General features: G+C 33.5%; 1 protein-coding gene across 1 annotated transcript; it reads left to right on the top strand.

Moving 5' to 3' along the window:
* Nucleotides 1–13,147: 13,147 nt before the first annotated feature.
* LOC129231107 (uncharacterized) lies at nucleotides 13,148–23,806 on the top strand. The gene is made up of 2 exons (XM_054865354.1): nucleotides 13,148–14,429; nucleotides 23,799–23,806. Exons 1-2 carry the CDS (start codon nucleotides 13,148–13,150, stop codon nucleotides 23,804–23,806), a joined length of 1,290 nt encoding a protein of 429 aa, XP_054721329.1.
* Nucleotides 23,807–27,155: the final 3,349 nt, after the last annotated feature.

Here is a 27,155-nt window from a genome sequence, read left to right as displayed (position 1 = left end):
TCTGTCTACGTTCGAAAAATTACACTTAAAAAACGGACTCAGTTCACTGGTTTTGGTTTTGAATTTTAAGTGTTCGATTAAAAGAAAAACAAGTGCGGGCTTTTAAGCCCTACAGGTTAAAGAAGCATGCTATGGGAAATTGTGGAATATTTAAAAATAAAAACACTTTTTTTTCAACCGAATTTATTACTTCTCTAGAATGTTTGTTTCAATCGCTACGTGAGATCTTCCTCATTCTTTAATCAAATTCCATGTTTTACGAATAATATTAAATTGTATCATGCTGGCTAATGACAAAACATAAACGCATGATCTTTTTATTTTTTTTTCGTCGAAAATCTTTTTTACTGTGTTTTATTACGCACTCCTTCAATGAATAGCATTCGAAAAGGAAGGCACAGTTGCTAGGTTTGTTGGAGCGTCGTACTGTTAATCAGAATGGCGCCAGTTCGAAACCGTGCCACTTAATATCCCTTTAATGTTTCTTTTTTTTCCGTCAGATTCTCACATGGGCAGGACTGTATTTGCCACAACCTGTTTTTGCACATGCAAAATTACTGGTTTTTCACGTGTCACCCAGTCACACTTTTAATGATATTTATATTTCCATTGAAAATACGTACAACCAAAAAGGGAGCGATGATCAAATTATCACAACGTTGTATTTAACGAGGTTTTGTTACTGATGTCTTCAAATTACATGCCTTCTCTTGTGCGCTTACTTTTTTCCGTTTACTTTTTTCGGTTTTTCTTCATAATATTCTTTCTTTGCAATTTTTAAAGAGCGAAATGCCTTATGAAACGATTCGAAGTACAGTGCGGAGTTCCGCACGGGTCGACTAGTTATAATAATTTAGTTTTTGCTCCACAGCTTTAATATTGTTTATCTGTATATTATTAATCATCATTTTTTTTTTTAGAAAAAAGTTTTGTTAAGACTTTTAGAGTCATTGTAAAGTTAGTTAGAACAACTCAAAAGAATCCCTTTATTGATATTTTTGTTAGATGGCTCTTGAAGTTTATATTACTATTCAATAAAAGCCAGAAAAGGCAGTAGCGAAAATTCCATGGAAAAGTATATTCTTTTATCTATTTTATTAGCAAGAAAAGTTGACCTGAAAAGAAACCTGCTACTTTGTCTTTCCACATTGCAGAGACTTGCTCTCTTCAGGAAGGTGGAAGGGGGAGTGATTAATGCACAAGTTGTGCCAGTGCCGGATTTAGACTTAACGGGGCCCTAAGCTGTTTCAGGTATGGGGCCCCCTTTTGTAGTTTGAACAACTTTTCTTTCGGTGGTGTAAGAGGCAGTTTTTAATTTTTTTCCCCTTTGTGTCTTTCCTCTGATACATACAGCAATACTTTTACTTTCTTGATCGTTTTTTCCCTGATGTCCTTTTTGAATTGGACTTAAGAGGGGGAATGGTATCAAGAGAGTGAATCAGGGTTCTCCCTAATGTGAATTGGTACTGAATAGTTTTTGGCACCAATTCCTCCAAGAGGGTGGTAATTGATTGTTTTTTCTTGTAAATATTTATGCTATTTTGCACTGCTCAAAAAGTATTGTGAGGATTCTGACAATTAATGATCCATAGGTAGACCTTAAGGGGTACAAGTGATGATTTCATTTTGTCTCCAATTTGTTGAAGGAGGAGAGAAAACCAGAACATATTTTTCTACTATAAAATATAGATTCCAATATAGAAAGTCAGTAGAAAATGATTGCCTTATTTATGTCCCACTCATAAACTTCAAAAGTAATCATTCTTACCATCTTATAGTCATTTTCATTTCCATGGCATAAAGAACATCAATGCATTAATTTTTTTCTGTTATACATATTACAGGTAGTTATCAAATAATGGAAACACTTGGAAAATAAATTTCGGAATCGCTACTCTGCCGTAAATGTTCTGTTTATAAAGGAGCCCTGCTAATTATAATCACTCACACTGGTGAACCCAGATCGTGATTGAGTTCTGTGGTCACTTTTGCTGCTGTTGTTCACTTTTTAGACACTACAATCCACTTCAACACCCGTCGGTTTCTTTTAGTGAGCTTTTCTTTCCTTCCACTGTTTTGCTTTGCCAAGCTTGTCTTACCATGATGTGTGTATACTAACATGACTTTAGATACTGTACCTCTAGAAACGCCAAAAATTTGAGATGTTTCAGTTACATTTGCTCCAGCTAGACGCGCTCCAACAATTTGGCCTCTTTAAAAAATTGAGACGTGCTTGAAAAAAATCCAAACTTCCAGAACTTCCGTTAAACTACCAAATATTACGAGATCATATACATTGCTATTTATAAAAAAAAATAGATATCTAGTTTTATTCTTTATTACTTACAAAGCGCATTCAAAAATTTCACTTTTATTCACAGGTGTTTCCATTATTTTGATAACTACCTGTATCTAATAATGTAATTAGCTGTTCTGATTCTATTGGAATTTGTATGAGATAACATCCAAATTTACTACTGTTTTTTTTTTAAATTCTGAAGCATTAAAAATGTAAAATGAGAACTTTTTCATGAATTCAACTAGAAAGTTGAGGTTCCAAAAAAAAATTGTTTAGGTGGGATAAATATTACGTGATAATCATTTGATTATTATTATTAAACTAGCAAAAATACCCGGCGTTGCCTGAGTCAGTAATAATTATTAGAAAAAATCGTTACTTGCTTTTGTTTTAAAGTGAAAGAATTTAAAACACATCTTTTTGACGTGATTAAAAATCGAGTTTCTTCCTTACTCATAAAACTAAAATAGCAATAAGTATAAAGAACAAAGTAGTATTGATTTAGAAACGAAAGCACTATATTTAAGCATATACAAATTTAAAAAACATGAAATTAATCTTCTCATGTTTAAAAAGATTAATCTGTTGATACTTTTTTTTTAACATGGAGTCTAAAACCTTCTCTGTATGGCTAATGAAGTACGAAGTGATTAAAAAAAAGTAGCTGCGCTCGTAATCCCCTTATACTTGCTTTAGTTATTTCGGGAAATTTCAATCATTGTGGCTCTTGGTGTGATTTTACCGAATTTGCGAAAGTCGTTTCGGGGTACCTTCGACGATGCTCCCCCATTCTTTCCTTACTTTGTAAAACGATATGATATTAATTTTCGTTACAGAGATATCGTCGCCAGATGCTGAGATATTTTTGGTCACCATAAAATGGCGCTAAACAGTTTCATCCGAAATGTTACCCAAATAAGTAATAAAATTTGGTGATTGTTTGAAATTGTGCAAAAAGGAAAATTAATGGAAGTTTTTGTGCTGTTTATGGATTTGCCTAATTTAGTTGCTGGATTATTTAACACAGTAAAAAAAGTCTTTTGAAAATTCTTTGATTGGCGATATTTTGTTTACATGGTGAAAGCTGAGAAACATTATGACGTAGTCTTCGGTTTCAAAAACAGCGAGTTGAAAAAACTGCCAAATGCATCAGCTACGGAAATCTGTCTGCAAAAATTTTGGCGATTTGCTGGTTGTTTGGATAATGAGTAAGTGTTCAATCAGCATAAATAATAATAAAAACCATTAATTACATTAAAGTTCCGTTTAAATGGAAAATCATCAGCCAAATCATGTATTATTTGCCAATCTTGTGCAAAAATCTTACTTCAAGATTTGACTTGAGAAAAGCCTTGAACAATCACGAAAAGCAAAGAAATTCAACGATACAACAATTGTCGCTATCGACAGGGAGTTGAGATGATACACTAAATACTGTATTGAGTTGAGGAAAGCCTTCGAACATGGATCTAAAAAGCTCATAACTCGTTTTTTATTCTACTTAGAAATTTCGAACAGGTGCCTTCTTCAGCAGAAAAATCAGAGCTTTCGATGGACATATAATGTAAATATGTGCAAGTATTTTTTCATCCCAATATTAGAGAATTTATACAAAAATTGTGTTTTATTTCCCCCCTAAGGGGGTTTTGCCCCCCATAACGGGACGAAAACTACCCTATGTGTTATTCTGATGCATAAGCTATATTATTGTAAAGTTTCATCAAAATCTGTTCAGTAGTTTTTGCGTGAAAGAGTAACAAACATCCATACATCCATACAGACAAACTTTCGCATATATAATATTAGTAAGATTCAATTTATTCTTTCTGAGGGCAATTCAATTTTTGAAGTCATGATAAAGTGACTTTTATTGATGGAGCACAAAGCTTATTTAAAAAACAATTTTAGTTCATTCTCATTGTTGGGTCAATATAAAATTTCACACTGTTTCTTGTCACTAGATAGCGTTGATGTATATATATCAGGCAACGCTAATCTGATTGCGTCAGATGAATATTTGCTTGAAAGGTAATATTTCAGGCTACTTTTTTGTGAACTCATTTATGTAATTCATCAATTGTGTAAAAAGTTATATCAATTTTAAAATGAGTGAAATTACTGAAGAAATATGTTATGTAATGGTATTTATTGAAAACAAGATGATAACCCTGCAAAAACTTGTAAAGTTTACTGAAAGAATACCGTGAGTGAACGTCAGACTCAAGAGTGGTTTTGCTTGATCCCCTTCCGAAAATTCCATTATCAAAGATGCACCTCACTCTAGTCAGCCAATCACTGAAAAAGTCGATGAAAATGTTTCAACTGGTTTAGCAGGATATGCAAGCTGTCAGGAGATAGGGGTGGTACTAATTATCCATCATGAAACGGTTTGGAATAATCTAAAAAGAGCAGGCTACTCGAAGAAACTTAATGCTTGGGGTGCACATGAATTAACATTTGGGTTTCACGTGAAATCAGTCTGGCAAAAAGTTAAATTCCATCTTCTACCATGCACAACTCCACCGTTTAGAATATGAGAATTATAAAGAAAAAGCGACTGGAATTGGCCAACAGAAAAGGAGTTGTGTTCCATTATGATAACGTAGGCCACACATATCTTTGATGACTCAGAACAAACTGATGGAACTTGGCTAGTTGGAAAATTTTGATGCATCCAGAATATAACCAGGACCTTGCACTGTTTGAGTGCTCTTTGTTTCAGTTTCTTCAAAATTCTCTTGATGGTAATAAAACTATCGGACCAAACAGCCAGAGAAGATCACTTGGCCAAGTTTTTTTGCAGATAAACCACAATAGTTTTATATTGATGAAATTATCTAGCTATCCAAAATATGATAAAAGATCACAGATTTAAAATAAGAGAGTTGAGATTAATTGTGGGGGAGGAGGGATTGCTGCTGTTGAGTTTGGGGGTATGGGCACCCATGCTGAGCTTGGGTTGCTTCTATGGCAGGGGTTCTAACCATGAATATTTTTTCTAACCTGTGAAAACCTGTGATTGGAAGCCTAAACTAACTGCCAGTCTACTTTTCAAGGCTAGCGAACACTAAGATCTACTTCAGTGTGTGGGGGGGGGGGGTGATCATCCCCCTCGCTGTACCACTGGTAAAATCGTTCAAAACAGGATCAATTCATACAGATTCGATGAATGACTGTGCTCGACTGTTTAAAATTTTTTTGAAACTCATATCCCTAAAAGGTGCATATGAAAGATGTTAAAAACCACTTTTATTTGTTCTCTCATCTTGAACTTTGGTTTTTTTAGAGGTCACCAAAAGTTGTTTTCGTAGTCAAAATTGGAACTTTTAGACCTTTGCATTTTGCCAAAAACCTATATGAATTACATTTATAGCAGTTAATTTTACTTTGATTTTGACATACATAAACTGATAATCTTACATGCTGAGTTAAGTAGCCATATTTTAATAATTAAAATAATAGCAACCGGTTCAAGTTCAAGATGAAATGTAAAATTTTTACTCACTTGAAAGGGGCACACTTAGGGGGACGAAAACGCAAAATAAAATATGGTAAAAACTAATCACTGGAATCACGCTAATAAGAAAAAGTAACTGTTGTTGTGTGTTTGTTTACCCTTTATTGATTACAGTCCTTCAAAAATCAGAAATATGACATTTTTTGAACCCTATAAAACAAAAGAGGAACGTTGTGGGACATCACACATTTTTTATGATAATATGTTTATGTGATATAGCATGATGTGACAAGAGGAGGGGAGGGATTACGATGAAATGTGACATTTTGTGATAAAAGAGGGATGGGGTCAAATATGATGAAAAAAAAAAAGTGACGTCTATGGAGAACCCTTTATTCTAGCTTTAGTAATAACTGCTTGATTAAAGATGTTCTTTAACTAAAGTACTTTTCATACTATATAACAGAAGTAGTTTGAAGATTTTAGAACACGTTCAGCAATGAATACTTTTAAGACCCTTGCAGCAAATTGCTTCTTGAAATCTAAAACCTGTGTCTATAATATCACTTCCACAACCTTGAATGAAAACGCCTACTCTTGCATTGCACACACTTCTTTTCAAAGCTTCACACATCCAGTCAGCAACCAACTTTGAAGATCCAGTCATCTTCACACATGTTTTCCCATTATCAGTTAAATCTTTGTACTATAAAACAGTAATTATAAACAATCAGGTTAATAATTCCATTTAGCAATGACAAGTTGATCAAAATAATTGAAATGATTTGCTTTTTAAAGAAAATTTTAAAATTCAGCACAATTTCTTCACTGTGGGTAGTCTTGTTTTTTCATATTTTTTTTAGAAATCAATGGACTAAGTTTATGCTAGATTGTTGTAAGGATTGAAAAAATAGTAGTAATACATTAGAATACCTTTATAACGCCAACCTATATATATAACGCAATTCTCTACAAACCGCACAACTTTTCAGAAGTTAACAGCAGTTTGGCAGTTCAAAAAAGTCCTCTGTTCTGCCTTGTAAAGATAAAAATAGTAAAGCAAGTTAAATTTTGAAACAGTTTTTCACCTTTCCATCTTCTTTCAAATCTTGATTAGTATTCACAGTAAAACAGTATCATATTGTTCTTGCAAATGCAGCTGTTATGCAAACCAAGAAGCTAGCAGAAGTGCAGGATAATACACTTTCTTTTGATAGTGAAACACATTTATTTGTGAATGACAATACAATCACATATTATATTGTATAATTAGTGCTTTAATACTCATTGCAGTTAAAACTTATTTTAAAGTACAAACATAGAGATATGTTCTGAATACATGTTTCAAAATTTGTGAATTGATCTATATAACGCAAAATCCAGTGTAATGCAAAGACTTTGATCCCGAGGTGTGCCTTATAATGATCTTCTACTGTAGTTTCAAAGTATTACATGAGATCACGAAGGGCAAATAACCGACTACGTGATTGTCTTTGCTTAATGTTCAAGTTTTGCAATGTTATTGATATTTGAGTAAAAAAACGTGTATGCATGCAGTGGCGGATACAGCCGGCTGGCGACCGGGCATTTGCCCGGTGGGCCGGTCATGTTTCGGGCCAATCAACTAACAGCAAAGTCTTTCGGGCCTCTATACTAACAGCAAAATGTAAATTTTGCGCGCATGTGTTTGTAATGACGAAAATTCGCAAAACACCAGTTTCAGCTCCTTTTTACGCATGGGCTTGAAGGTGGAGAGAGGCAGGGCCATCGCCAAGAAGGGAGGGGGGAACTTCTGAAATGGGGCCGCCTATGTTCTTTTAGTGATGCAATAAAAAATGAATAAACAAATGAATAAATTTTAAAAACAAGAGGGAAAAAATAGTGGTCCTTAAATGTTAAAATACGTTTGGTCCCTTTGACGCTTTTATGAATGACCATTCACAATTACTATAAAATGCTTACAACAAGTGCCGACGAGAGGTCATATCAGCTTAGTTGGTGAGCAGGGGCCCGGTTCGGAACTGAACTTGTGCAGAGAGTAAAATATCTTAATGGTAAAAAGTGTAGAAGGGACCCTGTGAAAAAAATAACATCGGACCCGCCTTTGTTCTCGGCGACCCTATGTATAACAATTAGAACAAAAGTGACAAGAAGTATTTTTTTCCCTAAAATTACAAAAAAAAAAAAATGAAAATCTTAAAATACAATTGAGAAGCCTGAAAGTTTCTGCATTGTTAAGATTATCAAAGCAGAGGTCGCCGAAATCCAAACATTTTTTCACGAAAAATAAAGTATTCTGTACGTTGTACATACTCACGGTTATCATAATCACAATTTCCTATTTTTCATGCTTGTAATCATAATCGTAATCGATTATAATTTCTCGTAATTTACTCCAAGCCTTTTATATATAAGGGCCGTGGTAGCCTGATCGGTAAGGCATTGGACTCGGGACCGGAGGGCCTCGGGTTCGATCCTCGCTGGTCGAAGACCCACCGTCGTCATTAAAGGGGACTGGGCGACGTTAAATATGCTCGTGGTCTCAATGTCCTCCAAGTGAAACGATACCTCTGGGGGTGCTAGTACTAGGTAGCTATTAGCTTCTGGACTAGTTCAAAATTCTCATTAACTGTTCGATCCGGTGATGGTGCTGCCATCAATCGGTATATAAAATAATGGAGGCAAGGCACTTAGTATGCAGTCCTCGACATAAATACAGTTGAAGTCAGTTGTGACTCTGAATCGAATCGAATGGAATCTTTTATATATATATATATATATATATATATATATATATATATATATATATATATATATATATATATATATATATATATAGACTCATGCGTTTGTGAAAATTGCAACACCAAGAAGTAATTTTGCAAACGAACCAAAATTCGCAGGAAATGTATAGCAGGGTAAGATATGCAAATGAATAGAATTACACAGACGTCGCACATGCGTGGACCGAGAAATGCCCTCTGAACTGCGGCGTAAACTATGTATATAAAGGGCTGTACTATGTATATAAAGGGCTGTAAAGGTTCTTTGAAATCATCATCTGTAAATGGTAGATGCTTCTCTAGTACTCAATATGCCTCGTCCGAAACGCAGAGCGTCATACCAATGAGCAACGGAGTTTGAATGGGGTTGCATGATCAGCATGCGTGATTATGAACTTCCGTGCGTAATGCCTCAACTCGGTTGCGTATTTGTAAAAGATGCATAGGAGACGATGAAATTAGAGCTGAAGGGCTCGCCCAGCCCACGCAACTGAACGACGCCACGAAGTTATCGACACCTCACCCGCCTAGCTGTGATGGATCGTATAGGGCCCTCTCCTACGCTAGCACAATGTTGGACTATGGCTACAGGTGTCACACTTGCTGCATCCACGGTTCGTCGACATCTGCTGCGCAAGAGCCTGCATGTAAGAATTATCCCTATACAGGATTCCCTTCACCCTCAACAATCGTTACTTCCGGCTTCAATGGGCCCACCAACACGTTCAATGGCATGCAGACTAGTAACAGGTCGCCTTCTCGGATGAATCCAGATTTAATCTGCACTATAACGATGGACGTCTACGCGCCAGAAGTTACACATAGGAACGTATCACCTCCCAGAGTGTAATCCGACGTCATACCGTGCTGGCTCCAGGCGTCATGGTCTAGAACACTATTGAATATCAAAGGCAGTCCCATCTAATCCGAATTACGGGAAACCTCAATAGTGAGCTATGCTTCAGGGACGCTGTGCGATGTCGGAGGTACTACCCTTTCTTTAGAGCATTCCTGGTGCAGTGTTTCAGTAGGACAATGCACGTCCACATGTCGCACATAACGTACAAGTGCTCTTCGGTGCACGACAGGTTACGCTACTTCCTTGGTCTGCCCGTTCTCCGGATATGGCGCCCATCGAGCTTGTCTCGGATTGCGTTGGTCGGAGACTCACAAATGTGTCTCGTTCGGCAGTTGGTACGGATGAACTTTGGCTTCAGATTGAAGACATATGTGATGCTATTCCCAGTTTAACATTCAGTATCTCTATGGTTCGATACCAAAATGTGTTCAGGCTCGCTTAGCTGCGCGGAGTAGCTAAATTCGATATTAACTTACGCCTGTTATTTTTATTTCATTGATCTGTAATTTTGATCGTTTATTTGCAGCACTATGAGTAATTATGTGCAATGAATTTCATTCCTCTCCAATAAGTCCTTCATGTTGTTGCAATTTTTACAAACATGAGTGTATATATGTGTGTGTGTGTAATTAAAATTTCCTTTTTTGTATAAAGAAGAGTTTTGTTTCTATGTTGCTTACCAAATTAATGCAAAAATTTTTGCATTCCATTAAACCATCTCCATCGCATTTAGGCTTCTCAAGCTTATACTCAGTTTGCGTTATTACATTTTCACTTGATAGGCCGTTTTCTGCTATTAAATAACTAAAGCAATTGCATGTTTCAGCTTGGGAAGTCAGCCTAAAGTATAAAAAATGTACTTTAAAAACATGTTGAAAGATAGTGCATGACGAAAATAATTTCACAACCGTATTAATCAAACGTACTTTCAATGAAATCTAATTTTAATTTTATGAATATAACATAAAGATTAGTTTATTGTGAACTTAGATCATTTAAATGGTTGTTAATACTTTTCAACATAAATAAATATGTTTCATTAGCGAAATGCATCGACTGTTAATATTTTGTTTGTAAAATTTGAATCTGTTTATCTAGTTAAAACGCATTAAATGCATTGTAATTCTAAGGAAAATTTAACTTTTGAAAACCACGATTTGAACATAAGGTGGATGGAACATGAAAGGCCATGCTCCTTTGAAAGCCAACTGTAGAAAATCATAGTTATTGTCATGTAATGACAAATTCCTTCCACTCACACCTAGCTTCATCAAACTCAAGGATACAGTCGCGGGGCGAGTCACTCCCGTCGCTATTTTGTCGGTGCGGGCCCTCGTTTCGTAGGCTTCGGTTGTCGACGTTAAAATTGTAATTCGCACACTCAGCAAAAGTTTTTTTTTTTTTAAATGTAAATTACTTATTACTATCTTAATTATTTTTTTTCTGTAAATTGTCATGTAAGGATTTGCTATCGTACTGAAAAAAAACAATAATTTTGTATCAATTTTAGTTAAATTATTGGTAGTGTTCCCTATGAAAATCGGCGGTTCCTTGTAAGGCCAATCAAAATTGACGGTTGACCTTGCTAGGATACATGAGCCTTACAAGGAACATTTACAAATCGTGGAAATATGAACACTTAGCTTTTCATTATAAATACGTACCCGGAAAGTTGAAAAAAAGTTTTATGTTTACAATATTATTATTTGTCAGCGTTATTCAACTTTTTAACTCAGACTGAATAGATATTTCTTTTTAAACTATTTTATTAGTGATTAGCTCTAAATTTCTTTTCTGGAAAGGTTATTTCTGAAAATATGGTTATGAGAATAAGTCGATAACAGTATATATGATTAAATTTTATCCGCATAATTTCAGATTTCAAGAGAATGTCAGGATCAAAACCTAGAAAAAGAGGGAGCACATGAGATAAAGATACTTCAAGACGCGCCATGAAACAGTACAAAATATTCAGTTTAATACAAATGCTGCAGCGATGAAATTAAAGCGCACTCTTAGAAACCATTTATTAAGCGATAACAGTACCTGTCATGGATGCCAATTCTTAGTTTGGCCTTTTTAGGAACATTTTGGCCTTACAATGAACGGACCCATAAGAAGGCCATTATGGGTTAAATTTTTTTAAAATAATTTCATTCTAAATCGTATTGGAAACTTATTTGTTATCGAAATAATACTCATTACTGTAATTTTTAAATAATTTCCTTTAATATATTCTTATTTAAACGATAGTGTTCAAGAAACGTTTGTTGAGTTTTGTTAAGTTTGTTGTGATTATAATATGTTAAGTATTTAATGTTTCATTTAAATGATAGAGCTTTTAATGTAGTTTTAGTAAAAGCGGAAATTTTGATTATTACAACTGTAGTTTTAAGTTGAACGACTGAGTTACATTATTGGCCTTGTATGATTGGTTCTTTACAAAGCCGTTTGGAAGAGCTTAACAAAAGTTAAGCTTAAAAAGTAGTGATTATATCTAGAATTAAAAAGTTATTTATATGATATACAATAAAACAAAGTATTAATTAAGTTTGTTTCTTTCATTTATGCAGTAATTGAACTCATTAAAACTGTTTTTTCCTTACAGTGGCCTTTCCTGGTTCATCCACCTTAGTGCCACTTTGCTGCAGCTGGGTGTATACGATCCCTTAATCCTATAAGGTATTATGAGATCTTATAGGATTAAATAATCATATGATTTTCAGGGCTTCAAATGTGATGACACTATCGAAACATTGGCGGTACGATCAATTGAAGCAAAAAAAAAAAAAAAAAAAAAAGAAAGAAAGAAAACACATTAAAGAGAAATTAGGATTATTTTTGGAACTTTTCTTTTCTTTATTTGAAGTGCGTCATTCAAGAAATGGTCGATACCACGTTCAATACGTACTTTTCATAATTTAGAGTTAGATTTCTTTTTCCTTCAAACTGTATGAAATCCCAGACCTAGTTTACACTGCGTGCTTCAAGAAATGTATCAGGCCATGTTTAAATTTAGGAGATACTTTGGTATTTATGATGTATATATATATAGGGTGAACCTACCTTATTTCGTGACATACCTTACTCTGTGATACGAAACATTTATTTTACCACGGAGTTAGGTAGGTTGTGTACACTTAATTTGACATGTTCCTCATAGATGGCAGGGTGTTGTCCAAACCCAGGCAAAGCTTTGGAGGTCTCCGGCAACTGGTTTATTGTGTAGCCATTTTGTCAGTTAGAAGAGAACAGTGTGCACGTGGTGTGACTCCTTGCAATAATTAATGTAAGTTTTTATATGTAATCTCTTAAGAAAATTAATATTTCTTACACTAATATTTAAATTAATACTACAATGAATGTGGTATTTATATTAGTTTCTTGTTTTTGTGTGTAATAATCGTAACGGAGGCTTACAAAAACACAGTTATTTCTTATGAAATTTTGCTACTTTCAGACAGATGGCGCCTATTTACAGCAAGCTAGCCGGTGGGAAAAAAGAGAAAGGTGGGAACAAACGGAAGAAATACTCAAAGGAAACACTTCAACTCGCAGTGAGGAAGGTAGTGGATGAAAATTGGTCAGTGTACAAGTCTGAAAAAAAAATTTTCATCCCATGGAGCACCTTGAAAGACTACATAACACGCTGTGAAGGTGACAGTGACAGTGTGGATGTGAGAAAAGTGGGGAGACCGTTTGCTCTAGGCCCAGCAACTGAAACTTCGTTAGTGAAATTTGTCATTAATATGCAGGAGCTTGGGTTTGGTTTGACGGTCAGTCGAATCAGGCACATAGCATACTCCCTTGCTGAGAAGGAGTGTGCTTCAAACAACAAACCGTTTCCATTCAGCGACAAGAAAAAATGTGCCAGTTGGAAGTGGTGGCGTGAGTTTCGTCGCAGATACAATTTAGGCCTAAGAACACCCGAAAATTTGTCCCAATATCGGGCAAACAATTCTAATAGGGTGTTACTCAATGATTTCTACGACAAACTCTCTGAGGTTTATGGAAAGTTTCCAGAAAGCATCAAACCTCAACAAATTTGGAACTGCGACGAAACGGGGCTGTGCTACGTTGTGAAGTCTGGACGAGTTGTTACAAGAATAGGCAAGAGGTTCGTCTATAATCGAGTAATTGCTGACAAGGCTGAAACTCACACTGTTTTACCTTGCATCAATGCCGCAGGTGAATTTGGACCTACTCTACTGATCTTCAAAGGCGCTAGAATGATTGATGGTTTGAAAATTGGGGCGCTTCCAAATGTAACAGTTGCAGTGTCTCAGAGTGGCTGGATAAACTCAGAGTTATTTCTGATGTGGTTTCAAAAATTTGTCCAGGGGATTTCCTCAGCAAGGCCTGTGGTGCTATTAATGGATTCACATGCGAGTCACATAACTCCTGAAGTCATTGCAATGGCTTCAGAGAATGATATCATAATTGTAACATTTCCAAGCCACACAAGTCATTTGCTACAGCCTTCTGATGTAGCAGTATACCGGCCTTTGAAATTGGCTTGGCAGAAACACCTGAGGCAGTTTCAAGAAGGTAATCCGCTGAGAAGACCAGGAAGATTCGATTTCCATGGGATGTTCAGTCCCGCTTTTCTGGAAGCATTCAGCAGAGAAAATATCATTTCTGCATTCTGCAAGGCTGGTGTTTTCCCACTAAACAAGATGAAAATTCCTGATGAAGCCCTGACAACAAACGTGGATAACAGGTGTATGGATGAAAATTCCCTGTCAGTCAGCAATGCACCTGCTACAAAGGAAGGCATCGATGATGTGTTAAAACTACCTGATTTTACAGCACGTGCTCCAAAACCTGCAAGGAAGAGGCGTGATCCATCAGCTGCAGTTCATCTTCCAGGGGAGAAATCATGTGGTAATACTTCCACCGCCAGTACCAGTTCCAGTACTAGTGACACTACCAAATCCTGTGTCAGTGCCAGTACCAGCAGTTTGGTTAAAGCCAAAAAGAACACCAATAAGAGCAAAGGTGAAGCTGAAGATGAATGGTTCTGCCCCAACTGTAATGAAAGTTACTACAAAGGACATAACAAGAGCCCATGGATCCAATGTTGTTTTTGTTTAAATTGGTATCATGAAAGTTGCCAGGCAGTTGACTCAAAAAATCCACCAACAGTGTTCATGTGTAGTGTATGTGCACGTAATGAAGAAAATGACAGTGACAGTGATTAAGTCATTACCACGAAGTTAGGTACACTGACTCACGGAATAAGGTAGACTATCACGAATTTAGGTACATGTGATACTTTTTTGGAAAATAATTAAATTACATTATATTATCATGTATTAATTCTGTTTGATGGTTTAATAATTAAGAATAAAGTTTACTATGTCTATGGAAAAAATATCAAGTCAATAAATTCAGAAAAAATTATCGATTATACTGTTTGAATCCTTAGTATCACGAAATTGGGTAGGTTTACCCTATATATATATCGTGTCACGATGTTTGTTCGGGGTAAACTCCGAAACTACTCAACCGATTTTTATCAAATTTCATACCTATGTGTCATTTGGTCTAACTTGACAGATAGGATAGTTTTTATAATTTTTATTGCAAATTACTAAACATTCTTAATAGATGACGGTGTAAGTTAATTAATCGATATTAGCTCTAACATTGTTTGACCTACTTCTAAAAACACTATAATAAAAAAAACTCCAAAACGTTGCTTATTATTTCCAAATAACGTTTCAGGATTTTACAGGTTTTTAATCACTTCCTGAGAAAATCAACTATATTTGTCAAAAATGTCCTGAATTGCTACAAATTACAGATTTTACACCCTTGTGAAAAATATTTTTATCCACCAGTATCAAGATTAACTGAACGTATTTAATAGGTCTATCGGTTTCTAGTTCGATTACGTTCCGTTCAGGTTGACTCCTCCCAATGAGAGCGAAAAGATATCTGGATACGAAGCTTTGCAAGAACTGCCGACGAGTTGCATTCAAGCTACTTGCTTGAGAGTCTGTCTTAGCGTTGGCGATGTTTGCAGTACTGCTTTGAGAGCTTTCTTGGAAAAGCAGAAAGGTTCCAGGTTATTATATTAAACCTACGTTAGGCTTCTGTGAAGGTGCCAGAATCATAACTGGCTTTAATCAAGAAGACTACTGAATTCTTCGAAAATTTTCTAGGAGAATTTGTGGAAAACGACTGAATTTAAGCGAAAAACATGTATTTTCTTTCTTTTTTCCCCAAGAGCTTTTTAATATCATTAATTCTTGCAAAGATACGTTCGCAACAGAAAATTGCACTGGCAATTGCATCGTCAGGCATTGCTGCTACTTTTTTTTTTATATGGTAGACGAACAGCACATTCAGCTTTAAAGCTGCCTATTAGATATTCATAACAAACCCAAACGCAATGTGTAACATTAAAGAAAAAAAACGCGGAATGGCTGTAGTGTTGCAAAAGAGTGCAGTTATAATTTGGGATAAGTGTACTATGGTCCATGAGTAAAAGCATTCATTCGAAGCACATCATAGGATTATGCAAGATTTGAAAGGGAACGGTAAACTTTTAAGTGAAATTATCTGAATACTGTCTCGGGACATCCGGCAGACATTGCCAGTTATTCCGATGAAATCAACGCATGTTTAAAACAATCGTTTTTATATCGTAATGTCGAGATAATGCAATTGACCATGAACATGCGAGTATAAACGCAAAATGATCTATTCGCAAAAGTATTTTCTAAGCAATTGCTGCGTGATGTAAACGGTGAAATTGAACAGTTTCAAAATATACAGTACAACAAATAGCCAGACAATTTCTACACTGCCGTTGAGAGGAAAAGTGAATTAATTGAGAGTGTATGCCCGGATGAATTTATTTTTTTAAATCATAATTGCTTTTGTAATCGCGTTGTTTTGGTAGCAAAAGACGTTGATGCAGATTCAATTAACTTTTAGATACAACAGTTGTTGCCCGGTAATTTGAAGTCATTTAAATCAATCGATAGAATTGTGGATGAGAACGAATCCATAATGTTTCCAACTGAATTTTAAATTCTCTGGATATACCAGAAATGACACCACACAATCTCCAGTTAAAAATTGGTTCGCCGATTAATCTTCTCCGAAATTTAAAGCCATCTAGCTTTTGCAAATATACACGTATAGTCATCAATAGGATCACCGGAAATGTTCTTGAAACAACAATTTTGACGGGGAAGTTTAAATGAGAAATCATCCTGCTGCATTAATATCCTCAGAATCTCCAATATAGTTTAGAAGACTTCATTTTCCCGCTTCGCTTAGTTTTCGCGATAACCAAAAATAAATCTCAAGGCAAACAATGGCGGTTTGGACTATGAAAATAGGCTTTTCCCCCATGGGCAATTACATGTCACCTGCTCACGAGTGGAAAAACCGTCAAATATATTCGTGTTAGCAAATTACAGTTTGACCAAAAATATTGTGAACAAATTAGTACAAAGATAATTTTCAATTTTAATAATTAAAAAAAATCGAAACAATAGTTCGAAATCAATGTTATCTACCTTATTTATAAAATTCCGTTTTATAGCTTATCAAATTATTTAGTATATTTTGTGAGAAGTCATTGATTAAGAACTATAGTTAAAGCTTAGATGAATAAAATGTACATACAAAATTGTATTTTGCTTAATGCTTAATTTCAACATTCCGTTTCTATAACATTCCGATCTTCAAGTCATTTTGCTCGTTTGGCCGAAGTAAGTACTTCCTAAATTTACCAAACACAAGTATAGTAAGTAATGCTTTTACTATAGAAATTTAGTTAGTACTTACTAAATTTAACAAGTTCCTACTTCGGCCAAACACGAACATTCTCAATTCCCTGTGATTTAAAATCGACTGAACTTTTTCCAGCTTTGTTAAATTTATTTATAATTTTAAACGATCAAATTAATATTTTTAACAAAGCTGGAAAAAGTTCAGTCAATTTTAAATCACAGGGAATTGAGAATGTTCGTGTTTGGCCGAAGTAGGAACTTGTTAAATTTAGTAAGTACTAACTAAATTTTATATAGTAAAAGCATTACTTACTATATGTATATTAATATATATATATATATATATATATATATATATATATATATATATATATATATATATATATATATATTAATATACATATGCATATTTTTTTAATTCCTCCAAAATTTTGAGTCAAAATATTCGTTAAAAATCTGATGATGCAAATGTTTAATAGTATTTTAATATGTTTTATCTATTCATATACTGTTTCTATTAAAAATAATATAATACTGTTTCATCTGTGTATCTTCTTTTTATATGTTTTGATATTTTTTTTTTTGATAAAAACAAACATTCAGGCGATTTTTTTCTTCTTAGTAGTTGTTTGACTAATAACTTCAGAGCGTAGCCAAATATTGGGGCACAAGGAGTAGTTCTGTCCTTGAGCACCATTATTTGGCTAAGCGAACCGAATGCGAAGGGTCGCTGAAGGTCCCACAGTGGGAAAATAGTTCAAAAACTTTTATGAGATATGAATACGGTGCTTCTAAATTTTAAACAAGTTTTTGAGAGCTTTCTGAAATACTTGGAAAAGTTTCTGAATAATTCAGAAAAAGGTTTACAAAATATTTAGAAGCGTATTTTAAAACTACAGTACAGAAAGTGACATCTGACCTATTTGGAAACGTTTCTGAAAAGTACGTGCACCGAAGCTGCCCCATAGTTTCAGAAATGTTTCTAAATTTTTTACAATACATATTTTCATCCTATTAAATTATCTTTCGGTCTGAAGAAATATTTACAGACAATATTTCTTCAGCACTTTACGAATTCACTGATGAATTGTTAGTCACTTTAAAGTTTATGCACGTGAACGAATACTAATGTGCAGTTTCATTTTCAAAAATTTATAACATCGTTAACACTGTATCATTTGACGCATGACAGTAAAAGCATTTTAATTGATACATGTAACTATTTTTTAATAATTGGAAAAACTGCCATAATACCGCATCTTGCATTAGATTTTTTTTGGAGGGGGGGGGGGGGTAGAAATGAAAAAAAAAGTGCATAAACCAATGAATGAACAGCCGCAACCAGTGCACAAACACAATGTTTTTAGTCGTTTTCTTTTAGGAAATGTGTAAAAACAAGTTACTACTGCTAATATATCTTTTTTGAGAAAAACTTTATAAACCGTGTAATTTATTCATTTACTGGTCGGTCTATCCAATACTCTAAAAAAAGAAAGAAAAAAACATCAAACTGCTATTGTTAATCACGTTTTCGCGGAACCATAGAAAACATGCTATATACCAGACAGCCCTGTTATCACATCCTGAGGCTGTAGTTTCCTTCTTATTAGAACTCCTCAGTCAGGAATAGTGAATATAACGATATGTCATCTCACTGAAGATAACTTCACTTTATCTACCAGTTTGTTGGCACTCTCAGCTTCAATGAGATGACATATGCCTCCAGCTCGGTTATTCACTATTCCTGACTTCGGAGTTCTAATAAGAACGAAACTGCTGTCTCAGGATGTGATAACCGGGCTGGTATATTGCATGTAGTTCTGCCTGAGCCCTGGCTTAGGGGTGGTAACTTACTGCTACATAGAAAACATGGATTAAAATTCTGTAAACTAAACGGTTTTAAATTACTGCGGAATTTAAAATTTTCTTAATGGGGTTTTAATTCAATTTAATTAATTTAATGGGGTTCAAATAATTTCCTTAATGGGATTACCGTGTCTTGTTCAGTTTCGTTCAATCAATACAAATGACGGTTTAAAACCAGCAGCTAAATAAGATACATATTTTTTCAAGATACTGCTCTAAGTGTAAATTATTATAATACTTAAACACATAAACTACATTACCCAAATAGGCAGAAGGACAGTAAAGCTACAAAACAATAGTTATTCATCTCGTCTGATATAAACTGAGTAAACTAAACCTGTTGCTTTCCAAGATCTTCGCTTGTTTAATTTCTTACAGTTACAACTTTCATTATCTATCCTTACTCCTATCAAGAAACAGATGATTTTTCTGGTGTATTTTCTCAGAGCAATTGAATTTTTGTTTGATTTTCTGAAGTACTCAGATAATAACATAGCATTAAAATAATCTCATTTTTTAGCTGATGATTTCACATCATTTTCATAAAATTTGGTGCACATAGCTCAATCAATCATAATAGAGTTGCCAGAAAGGTATTAAAAAAACTTTTTTTTAGTTTAAAAAAAAAAAAGGAAAGTTCTTCCGCCTCTTTCTCAAAGTACGTAAATACCTTGGTGCTTGAAAATCTAAATAAGCAATAACAACTTTAATTGCACGAATTGCATATTACTGCAGGCTTGTGTTTTGGCGTTACAAGGAACTCCTTTTTCAAAGCAAACGAATTGAACTTATGCATTAAAAAACACTTGGATGTCTTATCCTGTATTGTATCCCTGAATTGTAACAAAAATAGATATAGGGTAAATGATTAGGTATGGGTAACCTACCATCAGTGGTGGGCAGGCTTGTCGTCAGTTGTCAATATCCAGTTTATAAACGATACCCCAATGGAATTCCCCATCAGTGGAATCTGAAAAAAAAAAAAAAAAAAAAAAGGCATCTTTCAAGAACCACCATATTTTTTCAAAACGTAAGTTTGTATCTATAGTGTGATTTATTATGTCAGTGCTTCTCGCTTACCAATAGTGAAATTTCTTTGCATTTAAGTTTTTGAAGGGTTTCTTTTTAAGCACCTGATTTTCTTTTTAATGCTTCTCATTCACCACTAGTGCGTTTTCTTTGCATTTAAGTTTTTGATGGGTTTCTTTCTTGCAGACTTGAGATCGCTGCTATTAAAAAAAAAAAAAAAACAGATTGCAAATGGGCTCCTGCCGCCTCCTTCCTTTAGCGGAGTCCCGGGATCGCATCGAAACTGATTTAGCGGCTTTATTGGGTCGGGTCGCACTCAGCAATCGAGTGGGCCTGTGCCCTTTGAAAATGTGGCAAGGTTTCTGGACTCCAGGACTTGGAGCAACCTATTCATCCTAGATTTTTTTCGATCGTATGCGTGTATTTTTGCCATTAATTTACATTTTTAAGATCTTGTCCAGATAATTTGCGAATAACTAGTCACTTAAAGGTATTTTAGTAATGCGCACATTAATGACTATAATTAATATTTTGGCCATTTTTACTCAAATTATTACTTTAAATCGAGGATAAAACGGAAGCATAATCTGACAAACGATAAATTAAAATGAAGCATCAGAATAACTCTATTTATTTTTTATTTCTTAATTTATTTTTGTTGTTGTTGTTGAGACGAAACTTTCAAAAGCGATTAATCAATAATCCATGTTTTAATTTTAATGTTACTCGAACTAGTAAGTCAAGATACTTTAAATTTGATCATATTGTATAATAAATAAGTGTTTTAATATTGTTGAATACTTCTTTTCTGTTCTTCCTGAAAATAATTGAATGCAGCAAGCACGATCATTATTAGTTTTGAATATGCACGTAACTAAGCGATTGGGACCACAAGTGGTCAAACCAGTGTGTTCCAATTTATGTCAAATATATTAAATAAAAATCATCGTTGAGAAATTGAATTACATTTTCACTCAAGGATGCCCATCCCTCCCAAGCTCAATAGCACAAATCTCCCTCCCCCCTAAAAAAAATCTCAACCCTCTTTACCTTTTTTTATACTTTAGTTCTCTTTCATTTATTTATTTATTATTTTAAATATTATTTATTTATGTATTTATTTTTAATATTTGTTATTATTATTATTTTATTGGAAAAGTTCTGTGCTGTGCCAATGATAGACCACATACACACACACACAAACTGAATAAATAAATGAAATAGAATATAAAAAGAAAAAAATGAAATAAATAATTTAAATAAAAAATAAATTTTAAAAATCTCCCCCAGAAATTTTGATGGCGTAACTTGCGCCATAATCCCCCCGGAGGGCACCCCTGTTTTCACTTCTACAAAAGTACAATTTCTTAGTTCTAACCATATGAGAATTAGTTTTTTCCATGAACTAGAAATGCAACATCACAGCTCAACAACTATACAAATTAAACCCTTAACTATGCACATAACTTATCATTTATCCTAATCGTCATAAAGATACACATGTATAAATAATTTTTCATATCGTTTCTTAGTGAAAAATTGATTCCTGTTGCTTGATTCAGACACGAGTGACGTTTGACTGAAACAACGTCCTGCAACTGAAAAAAACATTAATAGATCGAAATAAAAAGCGAATCTGCGGCGTACTTACAGTAATGTTCTTGCTTTTATAAGTTAAAATAATTACCTGTGAACATAGGATTTAAAAAAAAAAAATCAAATTTGATTTGGATTATTTGGAGATTCAGCTAAACGAGGGATGCACAAAGAAGGATCTATTGTTATGATGAAAACACCTTGACCTTTACTATACGAAATATTTACCATACGAAAAACGAAAACTATGCAGAAGTTACGGAAAAAATAATTTTAGATAAATTGAAGGAGAAAAAACACAGAATAATAAATTAAATAAAAATATAAAAAATTAAAAGTAAACTGCAACATCCAACATATCGAGCATATTATTTCGGTTGAGCAAAAATTAGGCGTTTTCTCTCCCGTTTCATCGTTTGATTTGAACAAGTTATAAATGTGTTTTGGACGGATCAACAGATTTTACATTAGACGCTCAGAACGACTTGAGAAACGTTATTACGAAGAACGAGTTTTGATGAATATTATTCGGACAAATGCATTCTTGATAAAAATGAATTTTTGAACAATTTTACCACAAATGAGCCACACGTAGATTGTCAAAAAAAATTTCTGAAGAAAGAAGCATCAAAATTATTTTTTAGCATTAAAGTGTGTGATTACGTTATTTTTAATCAGAAAGAACCGTTAATTTTTACCTGCACTCTTTGTGAACGAAATAGATGGCGCCACGTATACTTTTGATCTGTTAGTAGATTTCATAAAGTTTGTTCTTGCGCATTGGGGTGCATCGAAAAAGACTTCTTTTGGAAATTCAATTTCAAGTTAAAACAAAAAGTTACTCCTACAAACCCACATACTACATGTAACACTAAAATTGCATTTAAATCAAAAACTATTTAGGTATGCCGCACGGTGCCTAAAATTTATAATTTTAACGAAAACAAATCCTTTTTTCTATTTAAAAAAAAAAAGGAATTTAGAAATGGCGCCACTATTTGTTTCAGTTTCCCACAATTTCATTCCGATTACACATTTTGATTTAGACTGGGGACAACAATTGTAACAAAGTTTCATACTATTTGAACAACGCACTGTGTGTGAACCAGCTCTGTGTACTAGACAAAAAAAATATTTTTGGAAGTTCGAAACTTCACGTTGATAAAACGTTGTCCCTGTTATAGTCCCACATGTACCACAAAAATATTTATAAAAAAAAAAAAAAAAAAAATACATACGCGTCAAGCAGGAGGTATAAAATTTGTAATTTTCTTAAGAAAAATGATTTTTTTTCTAGATATTTTTAAACAAATGTAAGGAGTAAGGTTAAATTTTAAAAAGTTATCAAGCAGAAAAATATAAACAGTAAAGTCAATAATTAGTGCAAAATATCAATTTTTGCTCTCTTGCAATATTGAAGTCTCCTGCATGGTATTCAAAATATGGATTTTTTTCAATTTTTAGTTTAATTTTTCATTATTGAAATATTATTATTTTTTTTATTCATTTTCAAATGTTGATTTGAAAATGTTTTCGCTAATAATTTATGAACTTGATATTTATTTAAATGTAAACGTATTTTTTAAAAAGATACATCGAAAAAAATCAACATTTTTGAAGAAAATTATAAATTTTAAGGCCTTTTGATGGACACCTAAATATTTTTTAATTTGATTAAATATTTTTGTGGTACATGTGGGGCTATAGGGGCAACGTTTTATGAACATGAAATTTCGAACTTACAAAACAAAATTGTTTTTCATTCGGCCTAGTACACAGGGCTGGTTTACACTTTCAGGCGCAAGTCGGAACGGGTCGCACGGGTTGACCTAAAAGAAAAAATATAAGAGGGTGTGCGACTTGAAGACCGACTTTCGTTTTTTTGGGGCACCCTTTTTTTCTGATATTTTGCACAATGTTTTTCAATAATTTTTCAGTGTATAACCAGAGCATCGGCCTCACTTGTAAGAGCTCCAAATCCGAAAATATGTTCACGTAGTAAAAATATTGGGGAAAAAAAAAATCTTGGAAGCGTCAACTGTTGAATACGAATCGTATCACACAGCTTTAGCAAAGAAGTTAACATTCACAGATGCATTAGGATTGGAAATGAAATCTGTGATTATAATATAGAATTAATGTATATTTATATTTTTAGTTTTGTAAATGGTTTTTACTAACCAAATGGGTTTAGAAACTATTTGGTTTATTGTATTTTTGGTTTTTGACAAAAGCTCTTTTGTCGGATGTTTTTCATCAAAAAGCTCTCTTACTTTGCATTAGTAGAAAAAAAAAAGATTTCCTTGAACCCCGAAACACGTGTATGCAATAATCTGAAATTTTTGTGCAATTATACGTTTATGCTATGTATTATAATTTTCAATGTTTACGCTTCATAAGAGAAATTCAGTTTTCTTTCTGTTGGCGATTTAAACTGTAGTAAAGCCATTTATTGGTAAAAAAAATAATTGATGGATGCCCCTTTTAATTGCTGAGTGCCCCTTTTAATTGCTGAGTGCCCCCTTCAACTCTTGTCTCATTCATAACTTAAGTATTCATGAATATTTTCAATGCACAAAAATCAACGTTTAAAAAGTGTAATGGAAATTATATTAGTTCCATTGATACGGAACTCAATGGCTCTATATGGGAAAAGCTTATAATAATATCATTCATTACTTGAGTATTTACAAATATTTTCTATAATCCAATTTGTACTTAAAAAAATGATATGAAAATTCAGATAGATCTATTTGTATGGAATTCAATAGCTCTATAAGAAAAGAAAGCTCATAATAATATCATTTATTACTTAAGTATTTATAAATATTTTCAATAATCCACAAGTTTTACTTAAAAAAACGATAGAAAAATTTAATTATATCCTTTGATATGGAATTCAATATCTCTATATGGAATCAACAGTCCAGGAGTATAAAGCTTGATTTTTTTACAGAATTTATTTTCAGTCTAGGTACTCTTTAATAATACTATCATGATAGTTAAATGAATTTTAAATAAATTGCGCACAATTAAGTCTTTTACATTTCGTAAAACTTTCATCATGAAATAAAAGTAACAGGCTTTTTCTTTTATGACCGACATGATGCAGAGTTACGACGTCACTTAAAATATCTTGAGCTCATATAAAACGGTAACATGCACGTAACATACATCGTTAAAATATTGAACTGGAGCGAAATGGTTTATGACTCACATTTAATGTTTGTTTACGTCGAAATTGTGACACCGACTTTCTCGATGTACAAAATATTATCTTAAGCTGAATAATAAAGTAATATTTCAAACAAGATATTGCGTTTCGGAGGGTTGTTTATAAGAGTGTTCTTCGCCAGGAAACTAGGAGTCAGTTTGAAAATTGTTATTTTATTTTGCAAGAATATGAATAATAAAGAGCTGCAGCGCATCAGAAAAATCAAAAGCAATAAATCAGAGCGATAACATTGAAATTTTCATGTGTATGTTCTTTTATTTTGAAATGATGAAATCTATAAAAAGAACTCACAGTTTAGTTGTATGAATCTTGTTTTTAAAGAAGTATTTAATCATGTGCGGTTTTATCTTATTCGGAGAAAATGTACAAGGTGGTTCTAGTTAAATTTACCCTACTTAGGTCTACGTAACCGAACTAGTTCTACAACCCAAATTCAAAATAATAGAATATCAGAACTGTTTGAACAAAACTTGTCCCTGAGTCGGGAAAAATGAACGCATGCAAATCAAAAAGAGTTAAACACGTTGTTTATGAGTAGGTAAACCAATTTCAACACCTTTTCAGATATTATTTTAAAAACTTATGGATCATTAAATCATTGGAAAATTATATTGATTTTTTATATGGGTCAAAAAATTAGAATAACCTATTCATTTATTGTGAATTAAAATTTTTTTTTAAAAAAAGTAGTAAAAATTTTGCATACCTGTTAATAGATATCCTGTCATAAGTATGAAGTTTGTGCTCGGATAATTTCGCGCCCCTTTAAAAGCCTTTTATTGCTCAAAATGAGTCGTCAAGGTGATAAATAGGAAAAAACGAAGTTCCATATTGTATCATTGCTTGAAGTTAGAAAAAAAAAATAATCCAACTCAATTCAAATTGACGTTTTACTATCTACGGTATGTAAGATTTTAAAGGAATATAGAAGGACTGACCAACTAAAAAGTAACCGAAATAAATAAGATAGAAAAATTGTAACAACTGGCAGAGATGAACCCAAATTAAAGTGAATCGTCCAAAATAAACGTTGAAAAATGATTCTTACGTCCAAAAGTGTTGTAAAGAATCTATATTTATCGTAATTACGCCAACTACACTTGGATGGTTGCATAAACTGCAGTTCCAAATGCGAATCTACGAAGTAAAACCAAAGAGAAACATGAAGCAGAAACGTGCACGACTCTCCTGGAGCAAATGGAAGCTCATAAAACGACAACAAGGTTGAAAATATATTATACGCAGTGATGAATCTTTTTTTGAAATATCTGTAAACGAAAAAGGTGTTCTGGTTTGACATTTTTAAAAGTAAATTGTATGAGAGATCTTATGTGAGACGTTCTCTCAAATTTGAGACATCCTTTATGACATGTGAGTGCCATGAGGCAATTGTATGTATCTTACAACAAAACAATGTGTGACTTCCGTTGTTAATCAATAATATTGCATGATACTTCATCTGAGGCACAGCAGTGACACATTTATTGACACATGTTATCTTTCGGCAAGATTCTACTCCATGTCACATCTCTAAATCGACTAGTTAGTTTTAAACCAGAAAGAGGAATTTCGGTATTAAACTGGTCAAGCAACTCTACCGATTACGATCAAGAATTTGCTATACCGTCATATCATTGCGCAGAAAATGGTTCAAGACCGAATGCTCGCTAACAAAATTGAACTCGTTGCCGCACTGACGAGTGAATGGAAACGTTTTCAGTAACGATGAATGTAAATAAATGGTTGAATCCGTGTGTGAAAGGATTAAAGCATTGAATCCAGCAAAAGTGACGCATTCAAGTATTGATATTGTTTCTTTTGAAAATGTTTTTCTACTTTTAGATGAAAACATTCTATTTTTTTTGACTCAATGTAAACCCACATCACTATGAACTTTTGGGTTATTCTGTCTAAGATTATTTTTTAATTAAGTATATTTGAAATGAAATGTACACTTTAAGATCTAAGAAAAGTGGCACGTTCATTTAAATACCTAATTTGCACTTATATTTGGTTAAAATAAACTTTTTTTCAAAAATGGAAAAGTATTCTATTAGTTTGAATTTGGGTTGTAATAAATTTTGCGATTGAAACTTGGCACACATCACTCACTGGCGACTCTGGTTTTACTCAGTACTATTATGTACTTTTAACTGGTTTCTTCTCGAGTACTGAAATACGCTTAAAACATCTATGATGTAATGTTTGTTTACAGGTTGGTTTTTTAAATATAAATTAATAGTGTGTAGTTAAAGTTTGAAAAGTTTTCTTTTAAATTAT

This window comes from Uloborus diversus, chromosome 10 (assembly GCF_026930045.1).
Source record: "Uloborus diversus isolate 005 chromosome 10, Udiv.v.3.1, whole genome shotgun sequence".
NCBI classification, from domain to species: Eukaryota; Metazoa; Arthropoda; class Arachnida; order Araneae; family Uloboridae; genus Uloborus; species Uloborus diversus.
This window is presented reverse-complemented; position numbering and strand designations above follow the sequence as displayed.